At 42.8% G+C, this 24,973-nt stretch overlaps 1 protein-coding gene across 1 annotated transcript in view; it reads left to right on the forward strand.

The window, feature by feature from the left end:
• The first annotated feature begins 700 nt into the window (after nucleotides 1-700).
• The window catches only part of PID1 (phosphotyrosine interaction domain containing 1), a 240,551-nt gene continuing 216,278 nt past the window's right edge, over nucleotides 701-24,973 (forward strand). Inside the window, exon 1 of the mRNA XM_057745877.1 lies at nucleotides 701-925. Within this exon, the coding sequence (XP_057601860.1) occupies nucleotides 896-925 (30 nt within the window). The 5' untranslated portion in view covers nucleotides 701-895. The remainder of the gene's footprint in view (nucleotides 926-24,973) is intronic.

Raw genomic sequence — 24,973 nt, forward strand, 5'->3', positions numbered from 1 at the left:
CGTGGGACCCCGGTGTAAGAAGCTCTCCTCTCCCTTCGCCCATCAGCCCTGTTTTATTTTCTTCTCAACACTTCTCCCCACCTGACCTAGCGCCCTTTCAGGTGTTTTCTCCATCATTGACTGTGTCCCCCAACTAGAATGGAGCTCAGGAGAGGAGGAACATTCTCTCGTCTTCTGTTCTGCACCACTGTATCCTCAGAATTCAGAACAGGGGCTGGAGCCTAATAGATGCTCAGTTAACTCCAGTGGGAGAAATGAATGGAATTCTGTGGCCCAGCACAGTGCCCGTCAAGACCCAGGCCGTTCAGAGATCCCTGCTGACTGGAAGCCTGGGACCCCAGGGGGCTATGGGTTCTGGCTTCAGGAAACCCCGCTCTCTAGGCTCTTCCCTCTCCCGGATCCGCTCCCACCCGCGGCTCCCTGGGGGAGCAGGGCCGCGGGTTCTGGCCTCCCCACACTCCCCTGGCCGGGATTGGGGTCCCCCGAGGCCTGGGATGTGGGCTCTCGGGCGGCGCCGGCCCCGGCCCCGGGCATGCTCAGAGCGCGCAGGTCCGGGCGGCGGCGGCGGCGGCGGCGGCGGGGGAGGAGGAGGGAGCGGTCGCCGCCGCCGCCGCCGCCGTGCGCTCGCGGGCCCGGGCGGAGCTGCGCAGTCCTCTCGCAGCTGCGCCAGGACAGCCGGCGCGCGGCCGTGCCCACAAGTTGCCGGCAGCCGAGAGCCGCGCCGCCTCCTTCCGCTCGCAGCCCCCAGCGCCCACTCCGCAGCGGTCGCCGGCTCCTGGACGCGCATCCCAAGGACGCCCACCCCAGATGTGAAGCGGGACCGCAGCCCCTCGCCCCCCGGCGCCATCGACAGTGTCTCGTCAGCGTCTCCTCTGCCAAACCCCGCGGCTGGAAGATGTGGCAGCCGGCCACGGAGCGCCTGCAGGTAAGGGGCACCGGGCGGCCGGGGGCCAGCCTGGAGGAGGAGGTGCTCGGACCGGAGGAGCAGAGGTGACGCGTCTAACCACTTGCAAGGATTTGCCCACAGCGATCGTGTGTAAACGCAAGGATTAGAACCTAATGCTGTCGGCTTAACCCAGAGCCGGGCACCCGGCCGGGGTGAGGGGGGTGATGAAATTGACGAACGCATTGCTTCGGGCGGCGCAACTTTTGCCTTGGGGGTTAGTTGCCTGTAGGTATATATAAGGTTGGACTTTCTGACCAACAGTGTTAGATTGCATTCCACTGACACAATTTACTGGTCTGGGCTTAGGATTTTTGCATCCAGATTATTATTATTATTATTATTTTCTTTTTTGTCTCCAGGAGAGACAGAGCAAACGATTTGTGAAGGCATTCATTTGCCAATATAATTTGGAAATATCAAGCTTTGGTTTGGCTTGGTCATGGTATGCTACTTATTATGTTTTATTTTTTCCTATTTATTGGCGCTCTCTGTTTCCCCTGAACTCAAGCTCCCCCAGCTATTTGAAAATCAAAAGTTAAATTCAGCCAGGAATAGTTAGTTATGCCCTGGGTCAAACCATCAAAAGTTTTTCACTACTGTCTACTGAAATGCCAAACTGCCTTTAATTTGGATTCTGAAGCCAAGGAGATGGGAAGGGGGGTCAAAGTGAGAAAGAGGGGCTTATTCAGTGACACTTGGGACCCCGGGAATATTTTCTAATGACTGCCTTCACTAGAAAATATTCTCAGGAGAGAGGGCAGCTACTCTGCCAGATAAAATCCACTGAATCCTGCAGTTAAACTTTTGGCAGGCTCAGAGCTACATTGTTTCATAGTAAACTTTGAAGAAGTGTTTAAGTGGTAAAATACAGCACTGTTGGAAGCTGAGTGCATCTGAAGACTTAGGACAGTGGAGGCCAGGAGCCCTGCCTGGCTTGGGAGGTTTCTCAATGAAAATTCAAAAGACCAAACACAGACTGTCTCTCAGACACTAGGAGAGGCTAACCTTTGCCTGTGAGTTCTCACGCTGAGGATTAACCTGCAGAGGGCATTGCTTTGGGCAGAAATGGACGCCCCACAGCCCCTTACCAAGACTCTCAGGGCCTGCAATTTTGGGGAGTGGGTCCATAGTAAGGCTTGAGACACCAGGCGAATCCCCTGGGGTCTCAAACAGCCTGAACAAGAAAAAAGATCTTTAGCCTTGAAGATAGGAGTGACCAGCCTCCTAACTCTCTCCTTCTCTTATTAAGAGAGTCAATATTGGGCTCTGAATGATTGGCCAAAGATGATATAAATGTATTTCGGCACTGGCATCAGTTACCAGTGGTACATGTGGGTTTTTCCTTCAGTTCAAGGCATAAATTTATTCTAAAGGAAAGAGTGACTAAGTGGGGGTGGAGGGTTCCCTATCCAAGTGAGGACAGGAGCTCTTGGAGGTCCTTAGAGAAATGAGGCCAGAATTCCTGGGGGTGGCTTCTATGGCCTGGGGATACGTGCCTCTGCAGAGTTTGTGGATTTTTGTCTCTTGAAGTTATTTCTACGAGCCTGTTTCATGTAGGGACTTCTGTGTGCTCCACAGCACGTGACCCTTGGCAGAAGCTAGCTCTGGCTTGCGTTCTGCATGGAGGTCGTTCCTCGTTAGAAATGTCCTCCTGGCTCTTCTGTGAAATGTACACATGTGCATTTGGCATGAGCCTGGTTTATTACAGTGTGCATTTGCAAGGCTTTTGTTGGTTTTTTTTTTTTTTTTTTTCATTTCGAAGTGTCAGATGGAAAGAGCAGGGGTTTTGGTTTTTGAAAGCTCAGGTAAATGGCTTATCACTGACTAAGATCAAGTCACCATTGGAAGGCACCTATCAACACAGGGCTTAACTTCACGCTGCCCAAGGTTAAATTAGCAGCAACGAGGCCTGGTCCTCTTTTAAAAGTACGTCTCCAGCCTTGCAGTGATAAAAGTGAGTTCCATGGAGAAAAATCTTCGTATTCACTGCTGCTTGCCCAATAGCAGCTCGGCTCTTCTTTATAATACAATTTGTATGTTTTCACTTTTTGCTTCCGGGGGAGGGAGACATTGAGGGTGAGGTTGTGAGTGAGTTGCTTGTAATAATATTTTATTTACATTCCTTGTGGTAATCTTTGTCATGGGCTGTGTTTGCTGTTGGAGTTTTTTCTTCCCTTTTTTGCCCTCAAGGCACCACTGTATAGGAACGTTGGTTTCCGATTCCTCAGTGAATGGGATGCTTTACATGTCCAGATGTTGTGGCCATGGAGATGGCGATGGAAAGTGTGTTCAGTGGGGAAATAATGATGAATCCCAGACTTTAATGGAGTCAGAGCCCCACCCTCCTTACACAAATATTTTTTATTTTTTACTTTTATGTTCATAGTCTTTATTGTGGTGTTGGTTTCAAAGGTGTATACATATGTCAAAACATAGTTCAATGAAATGGAAAATCTCTCTTTTTTTGCCTTACAAATCAAAGGTTTTGTTATTATTTTTTTGTTTTTATTTTATTTTGTTAGTTCTCTGTTTTATACGTATTAGTGTGTATATGTCAACCACAATCTCCCAATTCATCCCACCCCCCTACATGTCTTTTTGACTTTCTTATACAACCTCATTAATTTTTTCCTAATTCATTTTTGATGCAAACGTTCTAATGTAGATGAGCTTAAGTGAAGAATATGCTTCGAGGAAGTGTTCCCAAAGCTTCCCAACAGGACTAAGGCGTCAATTGCTTGTACAAATACCTAGAGACAAAAGAGGTGAGTGAAGAAAAGGACATCTTTCCTTAATTGACTTTATTAGTTTCTATTAGATGGTGCCCATTCAAAGGCTCTGTGGCCCAGGGAGTGTGGCTGAACTTTGTTTAGGCTAGACAATCGCCTTCTAACTAATTTGAGTCCGGTCACCAGCTCTCTTGCTCAGGAAATGGCACCTTTAATGAGGGTGGATTACCATTATCAAACACTACTTCTTTGCCAAACAAAATAATGCTGATATTTTCTGATTTGAGGCTTTGCTGTTTGACCCAAATCCAGTACAGGCAAGGCGACCTGTTGCCCTGAGCAGGGCTGAGCTGGGGAATTTCTCATTCAGTCGGACCGCGGCAAGTTCATCTGCTCCCCTGAATGTTAAAATTTCTGTTACATCCCACTCAAGCCCTCTCTGGGAGCTTCTGCCATTAAAAATCTAATAGGATCAAAGGGGATGTGAAGATTTAAATTACCACCCCAACTTTTAAAAATGAATAAATATGAATTCTTCCCTTTTTACCTTCTACTTTGCACAGCAGACTTTTTTTCTTAGAGGGACTCGGGAGAATTATAAATTTTTAAAGAAGCAGGTTCGAAACAGGCTCTTCTCAGAAAAATGAAAGGGGACTTTCCAGTAGAAAACACTAAGTATTGGTTTTTTAAAATAGAGATAAGACTACTTCTAGCCTCGATATTTTACAGTTCTCATGAGTTGCCTGGTTGTCTTAATTGTTGGGCTGGGCAGATGGGTTAGAAGTGACAGACTCATCCATGTGAGAGTGTGGATGCAGCCACAAGGAGTGTGTGTTTCCCCAGAGCATCTGTCTTTAGTGCACTATCAGATACATGTTTTGGAAGTCTGGAAAGGTGGAGAGCAGGAGAAAGATGACTGGAGACTGAGTTTGGAGCAAAGGACACCAGTGCATCCTTACCTGTGGTGTAGTTATTCCAAGGACAGAGTGGAAGGTGGTAGTAGAAAGGTATGGAAACAAATTCTAGCAAATTCCAATTGCGGAGCCTGTGTGTAACCGTCTTCTCGTGTGGCGTTCTCTAAAGGTTCCAGTGATTTGCCTGTTTTTTCCTGAGATTAAAATGTCTTCGTGGAAGCTCCAGAAAGTATAGAACTTTAATTGATGAAGCTGGCTTATGGCTTCTCGGCCTGGACCATGTTTCTCCTTCACCTTTTTTTTTTTTTTTTTCCATTCACATTTTGGCCAGTGGCTGTACGTGAGACTCTCCAAGAGGATGAAATGAGGATGAGTAGGGAGTAAACTGGATCCTGAAGAACCTTTCTTTTGGTTTCTCATTAAACGTTTGGTTGATTAAAAAAAAAAGGCTGCCATTTGTGACTAAATACGAGTACTATTGGGTTGGCCAGAAAGTTCGTTCGGTTCTAAAAATAAAAGACATTCTTCATTTTCACCAAGAACTTTATTGAACGATGCATTCATTAACTGAACGAACTTTTTGGCCAACCCAATTTTTGGAGATTTGAGGAGGTAAGAGGGCTTCTTCCCCAGGACCTTCTTGCCCTTTCTCTGCCTTGTCATACTGGGTGGGGATCTTGCTTTGGCCTGGAGCATCGATTGTTCTAGACTTATTTCTCTATTATTACCCACTTCCACTTTTCCCCTGAGAACAGAGACAGCAGAACCTTCTAAAAGATCAGCTGGAGACCATTAGACCAGGTCCATCAGGCAGAGAGAAAACCTTGGCAAATCTGACACTTTTCCCAGCAGACCAAATTGACAGGAGGAAAACAGAGCGAGGCAGATCATGACAACAGCCGCGTTTATGGACCACGTGCTGCGTGTGTGGCATGGCGCTAAGGAGTTTTGTTTGAATTATCTAGCTCATTTACCTCCCATAACTGCTTTTACCCCCATTTTATAGATAAAGAAACTGAAAGCCAGACGTGAAGTGGAATTTGAACCAGGAGGTTTGGCTCTGGATCTTCTTAACTGCTTTTTTTTTTTCCTGTCATTTGGAAAGATGAGACAGACCAGGATGTTGTACCCGTGTGGATGCTGTTGTTATTAATAAACGGAATGAGAACGTGGTGGTCTCATCAGCCCAGAGAGGCCACTTTCTTTATCACTTGTTGAAGTGGTGTAGTTGCCTGTGTTGACCAAGGGCTACCCTCTTTTTGGTGGCCCAGATCTCTGGGGAAAGTTAGCTGTTGAGTCGTCCTCAAGCTGAAATTCCCCAGTGCCATTTAAGAGTCTCTTGAGTTGGAGCACGGGGCATTTATCCAAACTAGAGACCTTGAAAGCTGTCAATAAAGCCTGATCATGTCTGCAGTTGTTCCCCATTTAGGCCAAAATTGGGGGGAAGGGAGGATGGAGGTTGGAGAGTTCAAGAGCAATTGCTTAGAAATAAGCAGTAGCTGCTCTTACAGACACACAGGTTTCTTACTAAATCGATCCTACTTTTTGCTGTTCTTTTCAGCCCTCATAGTTGAGTAAGCCCAAAGTGTGTTTGGGTCTTATCCTTCCTAAAGAAAACTTGGACTTATTAATTTGAGGTCTTGCAGAAGTAAAATGCTCTCTTACATCATTGGGTCTTTCTCAGAGTTTTGACAAACTAGAGACCTTGAAAGTTGGTGATAAAGCCCAATCACTTCTGCAGTCGTTCCCCAGTTAGACCAAAACTGGGGGGAGGGGAGGGAGGAAGTCGGAGAGTTCAAGAACAAAATCTCTTCCAAGTGACTTACAAAATGCTAGCCTTGGAAAAAAATTCTCTGCCCCTTGGTTACCCATTGCCTAATGTTGACTGTCCTGGGTTATCTTGGAGAGTTAGGCAACATTTTGCATTTTGTTTGATGTCCCAGATTAGCTCTTGCACGGACTCCATTCCACCGTATGCATTCGTGCTGTAAATTAGATCCTGGAGTGGCTGGCGCTGGACAGCCCCACAGCTACTGGTGATCAGTCTTCCTTGCGAGGGGCTGTTTGACTCCTCGAATAGCCGCAGTTTAGGGACTCGTTAGTGGTCAGCCAATAAAACCAGTCCAGAAACACTCAATGGCTGCAGTGTGCTTTGCTCAGCCTCCTTGGGCACAAATCTACCGGAGGCTTTATATAAGTAGAGCAAGAAGAAACAGTTGAGATGCTTGTCCAAAGACCTCCTTAGAGTCTTATGGAATGCATTACTATCATTTTATGTTAACTTAGAAAAAAAAGTTGTGATCCCAATCTAGCTGCTCTCCAGTGATAAAGCATCAGTCTTCAGCAGGTCCAAACCCTCAGGCCAAGAACTGGAAAATGATGGTGTCAAGGATAAAGTGCAGACTTGCTTTGTGCCTTTGGCATATTTCAGTGCTACCAAAGTCACAGCAGGCTCTCTCAGTACTGATGCCACTTGGTATTTGCCGGGGTATTCTTTCCCATGTCTGATGGCCTAAGCCTCCTCCTTCTCCTCTCATGTGTTGTGACTGAGGTCTTAAATTGATACGGGGGGTTCCAGTAGTGAGAAAAATACCACCTCCTTCTGCTCTTTGAAGCCTGTGTATTAGTTGGGTTTTTTAATTACTTGCACCCTTGGCTTTCCTAACTGACATGGCTGCCAAGGGACCAAGATTCAGATTCAGACCCTGGTCTCTATGTCTTTTTCATCGTTATGGGTTGAGTTGTCCCTCCCCCCCCACCCCCCAAAGATATGTTGAAATCCTAACCCTGGAATCTGTGACTGTAGCCTTATTTGGAAATCGAGTCTGTGCAGATGTAATTGAGTGAAGGTGAGGTCATACTGGATTAGGGTGAGCCCTAAACTCAATGACTGATGTCCGTATAAGGAGAAATTTGAAGACACAGAGGAGACACAGTGGGGTGAGGGGGGACGAGGGCCATGTGAAGATGGAGACAGAGAATGGAGTCATGCTACCACAAGCCAAGGAAAGCCAAGGATGGCTGGCAAGGAGTCAAGGAAAGATTCCTCCCTACAGCCTTTGGAGGGAGGATGGCCTTACCAACATCATAGGATTCCAGCTTCCAGAACTGTCAGAGAGTGCATTTCTGTGGTTTTAAGCCACCCAGTCTGTGGTGATGTGTTCAAGCAGCCCTAGGAAACTAACACACTAGGACATTCATGAAACCTGCTGCCTTTGTCTGTATTCTGTCACTGTACTTCCAAAGGCTGAGGTGTGCCTGACTTTCTTTTTTTAATTTATTTTTAAAAAATTATTTTATTTATTTATTGGCTGTGTTGGGTCTTCATTGCTGCGTGAGGGCTTTCTCAGTTGCAGTGAGTGGGGGACTACTTTTCGTTGTGGTGCGTGGGTTTCTCATTACAGTGGCTTTTCTTGTTGTGAAGCACAGACTCTAGGCGCATGGGCTTCAGTAGTTGTGGCTCATGGGTTTTAGAGCACAGGCTCAGTAGTTGTGGTGCATGGGCTTAGTTGCTCTGCGGTATGTGGGATCTTCCCAGACCGGGGATTGAACCAGTGTCTCCTGCATAGGCAGGTGGATTCTTTACCACTGTGCCACCAGGGAAGTCCCATGCCTGACTTTCATATACTGGGACTAAATCAGTGGGTCTGTATAACATGCTCTTTTTGTGCTGAGTGTGAATTTGTTTATGGTGGATTTGAAAAGTAATGAAAACAGGCATTAGAGAAGAATTAAATGCTGCTTCTTTCTCTCTCATCTACTTCTGATCAACATCCTGGGAAAAGGAAGCAAATGCTGAGAGGAACAGGTGCCCTGTTGCCAAGGGAGGGCCTCTGGAAGAAAATGTGCTTCAGGAGATAGTTCCCACTGGTACTTAAAATCATGGACTGGGATGTGGAAGACAGCCACTTCAAGGTGGATCTCAGTGACACTTTTCCACACAGCCAGGACCAAGAGAGGCCCAGGGTATTATTCTCAAACAATCCGCATTGTCTGTCTCTTCAGGATACGGGGTAGCCAGCCTCTGGGATTTGCCTCTTCCCAGCTAGGACAACTGCAGTTTGATGTTAGAATCCATTTCCAATTAGCTTCCAGGACAGTTTCAGAGCATGTCTGGTTGATTATTCGTATCTGGTTGGATATTTTGCTTTTGTTTTTCACTTGGTAACTGCATACATTATTTTAATGAGTTCCTATTACTATGCTGGGACCCACTTTTAAGACAAAAAAATAAACGTCATTTGGAGTCATAATATTCGCTTTCCTGGGCCAGCTCCTCTTTTTAATCCAGTAGCCATGGTGGCACAGACGTTTCCAATCCTGACGAGAGTAAGGAGCCTGGATCACTGCACGGCTGCTCTTGGGGTCTGCATTTCTTTTCTTTTCTTTTCTTTTTTTTTAAATTTAAATTATTTATTTATTTATTGGCTGTGTTGGGTCTTCCTTGCCTCGCGCAGAGTTTCTCTAGTTGCGGTGAGCAGGGACTACTCTTCGTCACGGTGCTTGGGCTTCTCATTGCAGTGGCTTCTCTTGTTGTGGAGCACTGGCTTCTAGGCTCTTGGACTTCAGTAGTTGTGGCACATAGGCTCAATAGTTGTGGCTCACAGGGACTAGAGAGCAGGCTCAGTAGTTGTGGCACACCAGCTTAGTTGCTCTGTGGCACATGGGATCTTCCTGGAGCAGGGATTGGACCCGTGTCCCCTGCATAGGCAGGTGGATTCTTAACCACTGCACCATGAGGGAAGTCTTGGGTCTGCGTTTTTTAGAGTGAAGAGTCACTCAAGTTTTTTTTTTATTTTTATTTTTTTATCTCATTGACATATAGTTGATTTATAACATTGTGTTAATTTCTGCTGTACAGAGAGTGATTCAGTTATATACATATTCTTTTTCATATTCTTTTCCATTATGGTTTATCATAGCATGTTGGGCGTCACTCACGTTTTGAAAGGCTGCTTTGCTTTGCACTCTCTTCCTCAGTAGAGAGAGACACTGCATGTGTGTAAGGGGAGTGAGAGGTGCCAGGAGAAAGGGGCTCCTTAATCGTTATCCTTTCTTAACAGTAGATCCACTCTAATCATTTCATGACAAGCCCCTCCTCATGGTTTCTTTGTAATTGTGGGTCCGAGGATAAACACGCAGATTCCATAGCCCCTTCTGCCCACTGCATGCTTTGATGTCTTTACATCAGGAACTGGCTTTGCCTCAGGTGTGTGCAGCATCCTGGTGTGCAAGCCACCTATAATTCGGGACAGTAGACACTGCTGTTTACTTTCTGTGTCTTCCAAGGATGCTCCCTAGGCACTGAGCTGGGGGCTGTGGGACCATGGTACCAATGAGTGGCTATTTTTTAGCTTTACGTTTAACTGCTTGGTAGCTTGGTGTATTAGTTTCCCAGGGCTGCTGTAACAAAGTACCACAAGCTGGGTGGCTTAAGCAACAGAAATATATTGTATCACACACAATTATGGACGATGGATGTCTGAGGTCAGGTTGTGAGAAGGGGCTGATTCCTTCTGAGAGCCGTGAGGGAGAATCTTTTCCATGCTTCGCTCCCAGTTTCCGGTGGTTTGCTGGCAATCTTCGGCATTCCTTGGCTTGTGGCAGCATCACTTGAAGCTTTGCATGATGTCTTTCCCATGTGTTTGTCTCTGTGTCCAAATTTCCTTTCTTATAAGGACACGGGTTATATCGGATTAGGGGCCCACCCTAATCCAGTATGATCTCATTCTAACTTAACTAGTATAGCTACAATGGTCTTAGTTCCAAATAGGGGTTAGGTCTTTTACACATGAAATTTTGGGGGACATAATTCAACCTATAATACTTAGTGTGGGATTTTTTTTTTTTTTTGAGTATCCTTCACGTACCAAAATATTTCTCCCTTCTTGAACCAACCCCTCCAGCAAAATAATTTTTTTCCAGGTGGTGATACAGATGTGTGATGGAATAGGGTGCACATCTTCTACATTGCAGAGTCATGGCTACTGTTTTAGACTTGAGTGGACAGAAAAATGACAGAATAATATCTGGTTAGGGTAAAAAGAAATTGATAATTCTTGATCCTTCTCTCATTCTCAATTCTGCCCATGAAGGAAACTCATGTGATCTGTCTGCTGGTTATTTTCCCACAACTTTCCCTAGGTTTTTGCAGAGACATACAAATATATAGATACATATTTAGGTTTTTCTCATGTGTTTAAATGATATTATCATTGTATATAAAACTCTGTAATTTTCTTCACTACAGAATGTTTCGTGGGTGTCTTTTCTGGTTGGTACATGTAGCCCCAACTCATTCCTTTTACTCCCTACACTGAATTTTGTGGTGGAGCTGGACTATAATCTGTTCAGTCCTTCCTCTATCAGGGAATGTGTGGGTTGCACCCATTTTTTTTGTTTTTCTCCCATAAATAATACTGTGATAAGGATCTGAGCACTATCCTTGTGCTTGTATTTCTTTAGACAGAACTGCTAAAATTGGAGTTGCTGAATCAAAGAGGATGCGTGTTTTAAATTTTAGCAGCTGTCAATGAGGGCCTTTTTTGAGAGTTCTGCTTTTTGATCAAAAGTTAATGTGATTTTGACAAAAGTGCCAAGAAATAGTTTGCCGGAGAAAGGATAGTCCTTTCAACAAAACGATGCGGAAGCAACTCATATGCAAAACAACAAAATCAACAACATCAACAACAAACCCAAAACTTCAATCTGTACCTCATACATATTGTATACAAAAGTTCACCCAAAATGAATCATAGACCCGCATGTACCATAAAACCATAAAACTTCTAGACAGAAACAGCAGAAAATCTTTGTGACTTTGTATACAACTGTGTAAACATTACTTCAGTCAAGATAATGAACAGATCTATCACACTCAAAAGTTTCTTTGGTTTGGGCAAAGATTTCTCAGCATAATAACAACAATGCATTGACTAAAAGAAAAATTGGGTAAATTGGACTTCATCAAAATTGAAAACTTCTGCTCTTTAAAGATATTTATAAGAGAATAAAAAGACAGGACACGGACTGGGAGAAAATGCTTGCAAGTCATATATTTATAAAAAAGGGCTTGTATGCAGGATATATAAAGAACTCTCAAAACTCAATACTGCAATAAGATAAACAACCCAATTAAAGAAAATGAGCAAATGATTTGAACAAAAAACTTATATAGATATGAAAGCAACACATGAAAAGACATCATTAGTCATTAGGAAAATGCACATTAAAAGCACGATGAGATAACACTACACAACTGTAGAACAGCTAAAATTAAAAAAGCTTTGACCAAACCAAGTGTTGGCAAGGATGTGGAGGAACTGGACCGCTCATGCACTGCTGGTGGGGATATAAAATGATTGAAAGCAGAACTGTAGCTGCCTGAGCCTGGGATGGGAGGAAGGGATTAGAAAAGGGCTTGAGGGAACTTTTGAGGGTGGTGGATGTGTTCAACATCTTGATTATGGTGATGGTTTCATGGGCTTATACATGTGTCAAAACTTATGAACTTGTGCAGTATATTACACGTCATTTATACCTACCTAAAGCTGTTGAAGATACGTGAAATGTTCATTGTATGCTAGGCACCTTGCTGGACGTTGGGGAACTAAGCCATGCGTAGTTTCTGCTCTCACTTCTGTGAATTCTCTGGAGTTTTCATTTTCTTTTGACTGGATATTAAAATTCTAACCCAGAATGTAAACAGTGAACTCTGTGTTTTTCTTAGAGTTCCATTCTCTCATTTTCAAACATTTTTTCATTTAGTTCTTGAAATGACATTTTCCATCAATCTCAGTTTGCCCAAGGATCTGAGAAAAACTATTACTTGAGCAAGAGAAGAAGTCCAGACCGAAGGGTGGAAGGTCAGGGTGATGCCTTGGTGCACCTTCCTCTTTCAGGATGGCCTCCATCCTCCCAGGGATGCATTTCTCACTTGTTTCTAACATGTTTGTTTTCCAGCTGATTTTTCCAGCCTCCCTGATCCTCTGGGCACTTTTTAGCCCTGTATCTCAGCATATGGCTCCTGCCCTAGTGGCCGGTAGACTCAGGAGATTTTGCTATTGAAAGGGTGAATTTCTGGGATTGTGTCCCCTGTGGCTGGTTGGGCCACATTTTTACCATTCTTTCTCCCATGATAAAAAACACTGAGAGAATACACCCTGCAAAACCATTAGTGGGTCTTGACTCTAGTTTGTGGATACCATGCCTAACAAATATAGGGTCTGGGTTTCTTATGGAATAATTCTTTTTCTCAAGAAGATGGCAACTAAAAAAATTTAGATAAGATGCAACAACTTTACCAATGGCCATTGAACTTTAGTAAAAAGCTATTGAGAAGCATTCACGAAAATAACTTCAGTTTAGAAAACATTTTTCCCCTCAGGGAGGAAAATTTGAGGAATTTGACTTCATCTCTTTTACAGTAAAGGGCAAGGAATATAGGACTTTGTTTAATAAATATATAATGAGATCACGTGGCCGCTTGTCCAATCTGAGGTCCTGTTGAGGTGATAGGGCGCTATTAATAATTAATGGGAACAGCAGGCCTGACCTGTGAGTCAGTCTCCTGACAAATCAGGATATGTGGCCACTCCTGAGTGTGGTGCATTAAATGCTAGACTTCTGTTCCTATGTTCACTTTGGGGGTGAAGGAAAGAAATGAAATGGGTTGAGGTGAGGGACGACGGATGGGTGAGAAAGTCAGGCAGAGGGGAGACTGGGGAGTTGAGGGGGTAAAGGATGTGCAGACACAAAACAAGGAAGAAAGGGAAGGGGGGGGAGGTCGCTTAGGCACTGAGCACCGTCCCCGGCACGTGTGTGTGCGCGCGCGTGTGCCACAGAGGTTAGCTGTCTGTCATGTGTTCGATGCAGCTGTCGGCTTTGATATAGTATTCCTTTGAGCAAACGCATCAGATGCTAACACCTGCTCAGTGATGTCAAATGTTTTGGTGGATTATCTGGCTTTCTTGGAAAAACAGTGCTTTTCTGATGAAGAGCCTAGAAACTTTGGAGGGAAAAAAAAGTTAGATCCAAAGCTACAGAGATGGGCAGTTAGGAAGAAATGGGAGGTGATGGGAGAATACAGTCATCCCTCAGTATCTGAGGGGGTGTTTTTTCCAAGGGCCACCCCCTCCTTGCAAGTATCAACATCCATGGATGCTCAAGTCTCTTATATAAAATGGTGCAGGACAATCGACTCTGCGTGTCTGCAGATGCAGAACCCGTGGATGAGGATGGCTGACTGTATTTCTTTAGGCTACAGGTCAGGCTGTCTGTGGCCCCTACAAGCTATTGAATAGTGGAAAGACCATGGGATTTTTAATCACCCATGGATACAAACCTTGGATGCTTCACTTATTGGGGGTTACCTCGGGGCCTCTGATTTATATTTTTTTCAACTTTAGAAAGGGGATAATAACATTTAGCTCCTGGCTGTTAGTTGAGATGTGGGATATATGGTATCTGGCACGTTATTGGGAGTTGGTGAATACTAATTTTTCCCCTACTTCAGATCCAGGAGTAAACTAGGAGTAGCAGCATAGCATTTTGGAACCAGGTAAATAAGTTTGATGTTTCCCAGAGTGTGTTCCATGAAACACAAGCTCAGCAAGCTGCTTGTATGATTCTTGCCACAAAGGGTTCAGTCTTTGGGTAGGTTTGGGAAGCACTAGGTGAAGCAAAGGGAGTCTGGTTTACTGCGGGACTTACTGTAGCCTGTAAGATGCCAATGCCCTGTGAATTTCCACAGGAGGGAGGAAGATAATCCCTCTGTAAAGGAGCACCCACCAACCAGGGAGCTTCAGTACAGAACTTTGAACTTAACGTCGACAAACTGTGGGCCTGAGGTTTGGCTCTAGCTTACAAAAATGTTTCCTTTGGCCCCTTCAGTGTATATAAAAACTTTACAAATTAGTCTCCAGGATTGAAAAATTGGAGGAATTTATAAAGAAAGCTGGACTTTCTGATTCTCTCAAAAACTCAGACGGTCCAACCACAGGGAGCCTGGATTCTCCCATAGTGATCATTGACCAGCCACTGCTCCATGGGGGTGGGATATGGCCTCCGGCTCCACCCAGGCCTTATGGAGCACGTCTCACTAATCACATGGCCTGCTGGGCCCCGCGGGTATTGGGGTTGGGGACTACGATCCAGCTTAGCAACTTCATTTGGCTGGTCGGAGAACTGAATGCCAAGTTCACGTACTGTTGGAATCAGGACCAGAATCTTGGTCTCCTCTTAAAGGCCAATGTGATACGTAATTGTGTGACTGAGTTTGTTTGTTTAACGTCATCCATTGTTCTCTAAGTACAACTCTGGGAGCCTACCCTCAGCTCCAGAAGTGCAGTTGCTTCTCCCATTTTCTGCCCTTGAGCACATGGCGGGGGGTGGGGGGGCGGGGGTTGGCTCCTGGCGGAAGTGGGAGGCTCCTCTCACTTCTCACTTAACACTGTCACCATTTCCTGCATCTCCCACACTAGGCAAGTAAAATTCCTCATTGTTATGGTATTGGCTCTTTGGGGGCATTTTTACTGCCAAACATTGGTACAGAGTGCTTCCCCCAAAAAAGGGTAAATTTAGAGAGTGGAGAGTAGTTTTATTTATTTATCTATTTTTAAATTGAATGGATTTCCATATTTTCATCATAGATTATCAACCTATGAAGAACCGTTCAAATGGTGTTTTAGGAAACCCAAACTGAAAGACATGTGTAACAGTGACAACACCTTTATAATTAAGAACCCCCTTTCCACCAGAAACACACCCCAAAGCACCTTGCAGATGTTTTCTGATCAGCCTAGGGACAGATCTGCTACTGCTTTCACTTACCTTCCTGGGCTGCCACGGTTCTAGGTAACTCTGCCAGGTTCCTTCAGTATTAGGGGATTCTGATTATTTTAGAATTAAAAGACTTGGAACTAACTCAGACAGGGGCTTGTTATAAAACAATGAATTAGACCCCCAACCTTCAACAATCTACTTGATTCATTGAAAGTACAAGTGCTGAGCGCTTCCTGGTTCCCTAGCTTTCCTGTCATCCCTCTGGGTTAGGCTGTCTAATTATAGGTTTGAGGCAGTTCCCTATTGATCTCCAATAAAGGTTTATGAACTTTGTTGATAACTATTCTAAAAATTATTGCACTCTCTAATCAGACCCAGAGTTAGATCTGTCTGTCTGCCTATCTATCTGTCTATCATCTATCTATCCATCCATCCATCCTTCCATCCTTCTAATTTAATCTAATTAAATCTAGCAAGAAAGGAAAGGGAGGATTCTGCCTGTAGAATACGGAAGTCTTGGCCAATCTACAAGCTCAGAAAATATAATTACACATTAAATTACACATATAAAGACACAGACTGGTTGAATGGATACAAAAACAAGACCCTTCTATATGCTTCCTACAAGAAACCCACTTCAGACCAAGGGATACATATAGACTGAAAGTAAAGGGATGGAAAAAGATATTCCATGCAAATGGAAGTCAAAAGAAAGCTGGAGTAGCAATACTCATAGCAGACAAATTAGACTTGAAAGTAAAGACTATTACAAGAGACAAGGAAGGACACTCCATAATGATCAAGGGATCCATTCAAGAAGAACATATCACAATGGTAAATATCTATGCCCCCAATATAGGAGCACCTCAATACATAAGGCAAATGCTAACAGCTATAAAAGGGGACATCAACAGTAACACAATAATAGTGGGAGATTTGAACACCCCACTGACATCAATGGACAGATCATCCAAACAGAAAATAAATAAAGACACACAAGCTTTAAATGACACATTAGACCATCTCGACTTAATTGATATTTATAGGACATTCCATCCAAAAACGACAGACTACACTTTCTTCTCAAGTGCACATGGAACATTTTCCAGGATAGATCACATCTTGGGGCACAAATCAAACCTCAGCAAATGCAAGAAAATTGAAATCATATCAAGCATCTTCTCAGACCACAATGCCATGAGACTAGATATCAATTACAGGAAAAAAACTGCAAAAAATACAAACACATGGAGGCTAAACAATTCACTCTTAAACAACCAAGAAATCTCTAAAGAAATCAAAGAGGAAATCAAAAAATATCTAGAAACAAAGGACAATGAAAACACAACAACCCAAAACCCATGGGATGCAGCAAAAGCAGTTCTAAGAGGGAAGTTTATAGCAATACATTCCTACCTTAAGAAACAAGAAAATTATTGAATAAACAACCTAACCTTACACCTAAAACAACTAGAGAAAGAAGAACAAAGAAACCCCAAAGGGAGCAGAAGGAAAGAAATCATAAAGATCAGAGCAGAAATAAATGAAAAAGAAAGGAAGGAAACCATAGCAAAAATAAATAAAACTAAAAGCTGGTTCTTTGAGAAGATAAAGAAAATTGATAAGCCATTAGCCAGACTCATCAAGAAAAAAAGGGAGAAGATGCAAATCAACAGAATTAGAAATGAAAAAGGAGAAGTCACAACGGACACCTCAGAAATACAAAACATCATGAGAGACTACTACAAGCAACTATATGCCAACCAATTGGATAACCTGGAAGAAATGGATACATTCTTAGAAAAATACAATCTTCCAAGACTGAACCAGGAAGAAATAGAAACCATGAACAGACCAATCACAAGCACGGAAATTGAGGCAGTGATTAAAAATCTCCCAACACACAAAAGCCCAGGACCAGATGGGTTCACAGGCGAATTCTATCAAACATTTTGAGAAGAGCTAACACCTATCCTTCTCAAACTCTTCCAAAATATTGCAGAAGGAGGGACACTCCCAAACTCATTCTACGAGGCTACCATCACCCTGATACCAAAACCAGGCCAAGATGTCACAAAAAAAGAAAACTACAGACCAATATCACTGATGAATATAGATGCAAAAATCCTCAACAAAATACTAGCTAACAGACTCCAACAGCACATTAAAAAAATCATACACCATGATCAAGTGGGGTTTATCCCTGGGATGCAGGGATTCTTCAATATATGCAAATCAATCAATGTGATACATCATATCAACAACTTGAAGGATAAAAACCATATGATCATCTCAATAGATGCAGAAAAAGCTTTTGACAAAGTTCAACATCCATTTATGATAAAAGCTCTCCAGAAAATGGGCATAGAAGGAAATTACCTCAACATAATAAAAGCCATATATGACAAACCAAAATCCAACATCGTTCTCAATGGGGAAAAACTGGAAGAATTCCCTCTAAGAACAGGAACAAGACAAGGGTGTCCACTCTCCCCATTATTATTCAACATAGTTTTGGAAGTTTTAGCCACAGCAATCAGAGAAGAAAAAGAAATAAAAGGAATCCAAATTGGAAAAGAAGAAGTAAAATTGTCACTCTTTGCAGATGACATGATATTATATATAGAAAACCCTAAAGACTCTACCAGAAAACTGCTAGCACTAATTGATGAGTTTAGTAAAGTAGCAGGATACAAAATTAATGCACAGAAATCTCTTGCATTCCTATACACTAACAATGGAAGAGCAGAAAGAGAAATTAAGGAAACTCTCCCATTCACCATTGCAACAAAAAGAATAAAATACCTAGGAATAAACCTGCCTAAGGAGGCAAAAGATCTGTATGCAGAAAACTTTAAGACATTGATGAAAGAAATCAAAGATGACACAAACAGATGGAGGGACATACCATGTTCCTGGATTGGAAGAATCAACATCATGAAAATGACTGTACTACCCAAAGCAATTTACAGATTCAATGCAATCCCGATCAAATTACCAATGGCATTTTTCACAGAACTAGAGCAAGAAATCTTACGATTTGTATGGAAACGCAAAAGACCCCGAATAGCCAAAGCAATCTTGAGACGGAAAAGTGGAGTGGTAGAATCAGGCTTCCTGACTTCAAACTATACTACAAGGCCATAGTGATCAAGACAGTATGGTACTGGCACAAAAAGAGAAAGGAAGATCAATGGAATAGAATAGAGAACTCAGAAGTAAGCCCAAACACATATGGGCACCTTATCTTTGACAAAGGATGCACGAATATACAATGGAAAAAAGACAACCTCTTCAATAAGTGGTGCTGGGAAAATTGGACAGCAACATGCAAAAGAATGAAATTAGACCACTTCCTAACACCATACACAAAAATAAACTCCAAATGGATTAAAGACTTACATGTAAGGCCAGACACTCTAAAACTCCTAGAGGAAAACATCGGCAGAACACTCTATGACATACATCAAAGGAAGATTCTTTTTGACCCACCTCCTAGAATCATGGAAATCAAATCAAGAATAAACAAATGGGACCTCATGAAACTTCAAAGCTTTTGCACAGCGAAAGAAACCATAAACAAGACTAAAAGGCAACCCTCAGAATGGGAAAAAATAATTGCCTATGAAACAACGGACAAAGGATTAACCTCCAAAATATACAAGCAGCTCATGAAGCTTAATACCAAAAAAAGCAAATAACCCAATCCACAAATGGTTGGAAGACCTAAATAGACATTTCTCCAAAGAAGACATACAGATGGCCAACAAACACATGAAAAGATGCTCAACATCACTCATCATCAGAGAAATGCAAGTCAAAGCCACAATGAGGTATCACCTCACACCACTCAGAATGGCCATCATCACAAAATCTGGAAACCACAAATGTTGGAGAGGGTGTGGCGAAAAGGGAACTCTCCTGCACTGTTGGTGGGAATGTAAGTTGGTACAGCCACTATGGAAAACAATTTGGAGGTTCCTTAAAAAACTACAAATAGAACTACTGTATGATCCAGTAATCCCACTCCTGGGCATATACCCAAAGAAAACCATAATCCCAAAAGAAACTTGTACCATAATGTTTATTGCAGCACTGTTTACAATAGCCAGGACATGGAAGCAACCTAAATGCCCATCAACAAATGAATGGATACAGAAGATGTGGCACATATATACAATGGAATATTACTCAGCTATAAAAAGGGATGAGATGGAGCTATATGTAATGAGGTGGATAGACCTAGAGTCTGTCATACAGAGTGAAGTAAGTCAGCAAGAGAAAGACAAATATTGTATGCTACCTCACATATACGGAATCTAAAAATGGTACTGATGAACTCAGTGACAAGAACAGGGAAGCAGATACAGAGAATGGACTGGAGAACTCGAGGTTTGGGAGGGGGCAGGGGGTGAAGGGGAAGCTGAGGCGAAGCGAGAGAGTAACACAGACATATGTATACTACCAACTGTAGGATAGATAGTCAGTGGGAAGTTGTTGTATAACAAAGGGAGTCCAACTCGAGGATGGAAGATGCCTTAGAGGACTGGGGCAGGGAGGGTGGGGGCAACTCGAGGCGGGGGGAGTCAAGGAAGGGAGGGAATACGGGGATATGTGTATAATAACAGCTGATTGAACTTGGTGTACCCCCCCCAAAATAATAAATAAATAAAATTAAAAAAAATTATTGCACTCTCTAATCAGACCCAGAGTTAGATCTGTCTGTCTGCCTATCTATCTGTCTATCATCTATCTATCCATCCGTCCATCCTTCCATCCTTCTAATTTAATCTAATTGAATCTAGCAAAAAAGGAAAGGGAGGATTCTGCCTGTAGAATACGGAAGTCTTGGCCAATCTACAAGCTCAGAAAATATAATTACACATTAAACACTTATCTGGTTTTGAAAAGGCTGACTTTTGGTTAGGGAGGAAAAGTTCAAATGCTTTTGAAGTACTTTTTGATAAAAGATAGTTATACCTTTGAAATGTTAAAGTAAGACTGAAGTAAAACCCCTCAAATACCAGTCGTATCATGAAGGGAGAGATTTAGCTGTACCTGAAAACCTAGACTAAGGATAGCTACTACGACTGAGTCTAAAACTTCTAGCTCTGAACTTCCTGGCAGCCTAAGTAAGAAGAGAAACATGATGAGTTACTTGGCCCACATTACCTAATAGAAGAATTGAATGTGCATCAGCTCATCTGGAGCCCTAGACTTTTTCCTAAATTGAAGACCTTGGAAATTACCATGCGGGACATCATAACACAGACTGTTATTGGGCAATAACATTATTTGAAGTTTTTGCCAAAGTTTTCCTTAAAAGTTGAAAAAATAAACTTCAGTAAGAATGCTAAGAATGTTTACATAGAAGTGGACATCTATGTTTGTTTCTGCCCATCTTCATTTCCCATCCTCTGATAACAGCTTCCTGAGTTTGCTCTTGGGAACTATTCTTTCCCTGGTCCAGTGTGGGGACCTCATTCATTTCAGAGGGGCCTGTCAATCAGTGTGCCCTCCTTTAGCTGTGGGGTGGATGTGTATCCCAAAGGTCTAGATTAATCAGACAGTTTCTCCCCAAAGTGGGAATCCTGAGCAGGGTGGCAGGAAGGCTGGAAGTAGCCAAAAACTGATAATTCTACCCACCATGATCTGTAGAAACTCTGTAGTCCTCCTGCATGGACTGTGGGAGCAACTCCATACCTGTCCTTTCTGAGCTTGGTCCTTCTACCCTCCTTTTAATCCAGTGTCACTCCAATTACTTAGTTATTTTTTCTGCCCCCATGAGCCAGAGTGGGTGCCAATTGCTTGCAATCACAAAACTCTGATTGATATTCAGATAGGTTTTTTTTTTTTAACTGATTGACATTCAGTCTTCAAATTCTGTTTCATGGAAGGTGATGTGTAGAGCAGCGCATATGTGTGGATGAAAGTGAAGGAACCATGCTGGAAGGATCTCCAGGACACCAACCAGAGACCCAGGGATGCACACATGCCCCTCCTTTTGGGTACACCTTCTTTGTGAAATCTGTACATGCGTAGTGAAGAACGATAAAAACATTCCCCCCACCCCAGAATTTCTTATGCAAATGCCCTTACTTTAGTAAGTGCCACTGAACAAAAATAATCCTAATTATCCTATAATCCCAGTCTGCAGCTTCCATGCTCTGGCCCATCGCTGGAGAAAGATTTTGTCCTCGTTGTTTGTAAGGGTGTAGCCCTGCTATTGGCATCTGCTATAAATCTCAAGGTTTTTATAACTTGGATGTCATTTTCACCTTCCTGCCAAATCTCTGCACTGGAAAAGCAGAGTGTCATGTTAAGTAATGATGCTTTTACTGCATCCAAAACAAATAAAGTAATTTTGGTACACATACTCAAGTGAATCCCTCTTGTCTCTGAGTCTGGGGTAGAAATGGTGCTGGGGACACAAACAGCTGTTTTGGGCCAAAATAGCCTAAAAGACACGGTCTCAGGCTGTCTGAGCCTCAGTTCTTGAGAAACATTTGTAATTGTTGGTGAAAAAATGTGAATGGCTCTGTAAGTTCACTCTAGGACAGTGTGGATTCTTGAGCCTAGAAAGTTAAATACCTCTAACTTTGGCAGTCCTGACCTTCTGGGTAGAGAATGTAGTTCTCTAGTTTTCAGGACGTGCTTTGCCACTTTGATTGAATACAAGGCTGAAATCTTCAAAACAAAGCTCTCTGGATCCAGGCAAAGTTCATCTGGCATCAGTTAGCTTGGGCATCCCCCGCCCCCTTCCCCCCACCCCTTGTCTTTTCTCTAGGAGCTCGATGCTTTGTAGAAAATGAATGGCTTTGCAAAAGTGCAAATTTGGGAGAGTGTTATACAACCAAAGGAAATTCAAATCAGTATTCCCTCTGTGGGAATCCTCCTGGGGAAGCTGAAATTATATTTAAATATTCATTAAACAGCCAATATCTGTTTTAGGATGTTGACAGACTGTCTGAATGGTACAGCTCAATGGTTTTCTGGAAGTAAAGCGGTCTAGAGAATAAGAATACAGAGTCTAAAAAGCCTGCTAATTGATGTGTCCTGCTCTCTGCTGTGTTACTGGTAAATAGCACAGGCTCAGGGCTGATTTCTTTACTCCTTGGCCCGGAGGACTGGCGTCTTTCTTCATAACGTAGTTGAATGCCCTTGTTGAACAGGGGCTGACCCGTGAGATATGTGTGTGCTCTGAACAGGAGAGGCTGTGTGTTGGCAGGGTACCTATGAGCAGGGAAAGCATTCCATGAAAACTTGGAGGGAGTCTTTTGGAAATAAAACAATTTGCAGGGACCTCAACTTTATACATGAAGTAGGCTTGCTCTTGATTTGGGGCCACATCTCTGCTCTCTCTCTTTTTATTTTTCTTAAATTTATTTCTTTATTTCTTTATTTAATTTGTTTATTGGCTGCATTGGGTCTTCATTGCTGCACACGGGCTTTCTCTAGTTGTGGTGAGCGGGGGCTAGTCTTCACTGCGGTGCATGGGCTCCTCATTGTGGTGGTTAGTCTTCATTGTGGTGTGTTGGCTCCTCATGGCGGTGGCTTCTCTTGTTGCAGAGCACAGGCTCTAGGCGAGTGGGCTTCAGTAGTTGCAGCACATGGGCTCAATAGTTGTGGCTCACGGGCTCTAGGGCACAGGCTCAGTAGTTGTGGCACACGGGCTTCGTTGCTCTGCAGCATGTGGGATCTTCCTGGAGCAGGGCTTGAACCCAGGAGCCCTGCATTAGCAGGTGAGTTCTTAATCACTGCACCACCTAGGAAGTCCTTTTCTCTCTCTATTTTTTTTTGACCCTCTTCCTTTCTTGCTTCTCTCCTCCTCCTTTCTTCACAATTAATGGGAGTGGAGTTCTTTCCATTCCTGAATTTCTTTGAACTCTCTTGCTAACTGCTGTGTCTTTAGACACTTACATCACCTCTCCTTTCTCCCATCTTCCTGTTTCTGTGACTAGTCTCCTGATGAGCTGAAGGTCACAGCTAAATTGGACACAAACAAATATGGCTGTGGCTTCAAAGCCATTGCTTATTTGGAGGGATTTTTTTTTCTTTCTTTTTTTCTTACCTTTCTGCTTTGGACAGTGGTTAAGAGGGTATTATCTTTGCATTAGATAGTCATCAAAACTCATTTCTTGGATTGTGGAGGAAGAGAACAAATGGATTCATTTTGGTCTGAGGATTGGAAGAAATTGATATATTGTTGGTTTCCTGTAAAATGCACTAAAAAGTCTATGTTGGAACTGTGCTGACACCTGCCTTTGTTATGTTAAAGAACTGATGCTATTTATCTTTTTAATTTCAATTAATGGCCCCTGTGAATAGGAAATTTAACTTTCATTTGAAGCTGTTAATGCATCATGGTAAATAAGAAAATGTGTGCCAGATAAAATTTTTCTTCATCTGTTGCATTTCTGTGGGCATGTCAGACTCAGGAGAATTTTTATGTAGCATAACAATTTCTTAAGTGTTAGCATTTTTTTTTTTTAACTTCACATTATAAATAGGAGCAAAAGCCTGCTTCAGAAATTTAAAACTACATTAAGGTTGACCAAAGCAGAAGGCAAAGCCATGGCTCTGTTACAACTCACATCCTTGGGGTTTTGGGTAGTGCACTGACAGTGGAATAGACTCAACTAAAAAGCTTTTATTATGGGTGATTAAGTCTTGGCCTGTGGACCCTGGAACTCAAGAGGGTCATGGAATTATTTTAAGATACCTATGACCCTGATGTACATTGTATATTTCCTATAGATTCCAAAAATATACCTTGCCAAAAATCAACTACTTTTCAAATCCTGTGTGCTTTGTTGAAAGACATATGTATTTGAAATCATTGTTGATTCATAGTGGCTCTTGGACTTTATGCACCTTTTCCATTAGTGGGTACCAGAGTCCTCTGTGTGAGCAGCAGCATTTTGGATTTAAAAAGGATTGTGATACTTGAAAGAGTTGAGCACTGTAGATTTCATGAGTGCCAAATACAGAGGTAAACATTACCCTGACTGGTTGAGACTTGTCACAGTGCTTTTCCTCATGTCCCTTTCTTACAGGTTTTACTTTCAACAAGTATTTATTGACCTTTTATTCTTGGGTGAGGAGTCGCGTTAATTACTAAGGTGGGTCTAAAAAGTGGTCCTGTGGTCAAGAAGGTTGCAATCAGTTAAATACGAAGTAGATTGTTATCATCATGAGGGAGACTTCTGTCCTAAGATTCTGTGAAAGGCAAAAGGTGAGGGCCTTTGTAATCTGTCCCTTTTCTTAGGAACACCAGTGCTTTCCCTCAAGTCCACCCAGGAGGATTCTAACATCTCAGGGATGGGGACTGTGGCACATGGTTGCCCGTTGCTTGGGAGAGCAGATATTTTCACTGGGCACTTTTTTGCCCTGAACTGAGTTGGAATTCTGTTACAATGGCCAGAGGGAATTATGGCAGGCAATGCACCGTCTCTACCACAGGTGCTAAGTTTACAATAACAGCAGATGTGGACAATATGGCATCCCTAGATTCTGTTTTTTTTTTTTTTTTTTTTTTTTTAATTTTCCTTAGAACCTTCATCCTTTTCCTCCCCATGGTTTGGATTAATCATACTGAAATT

Source organism: Hippopotamus amphibius, chromosome 8 (genome assembly GCF_030028045.1).
Source record: "Hippopotamus amphibius kiboko isolate mHipAmp2 chromosome 8, mHipAmp2.hap2, whole genome shotgun sequence".
In the NCBI taxonomy this organism is placed as follows: domain Eukaryota; kingdom Metazoa; phylum Chordata; class Mammalia; order Artiodactyla; family Hippopotamidae; genus Hippopotamus; species Hippopotamus amphibius.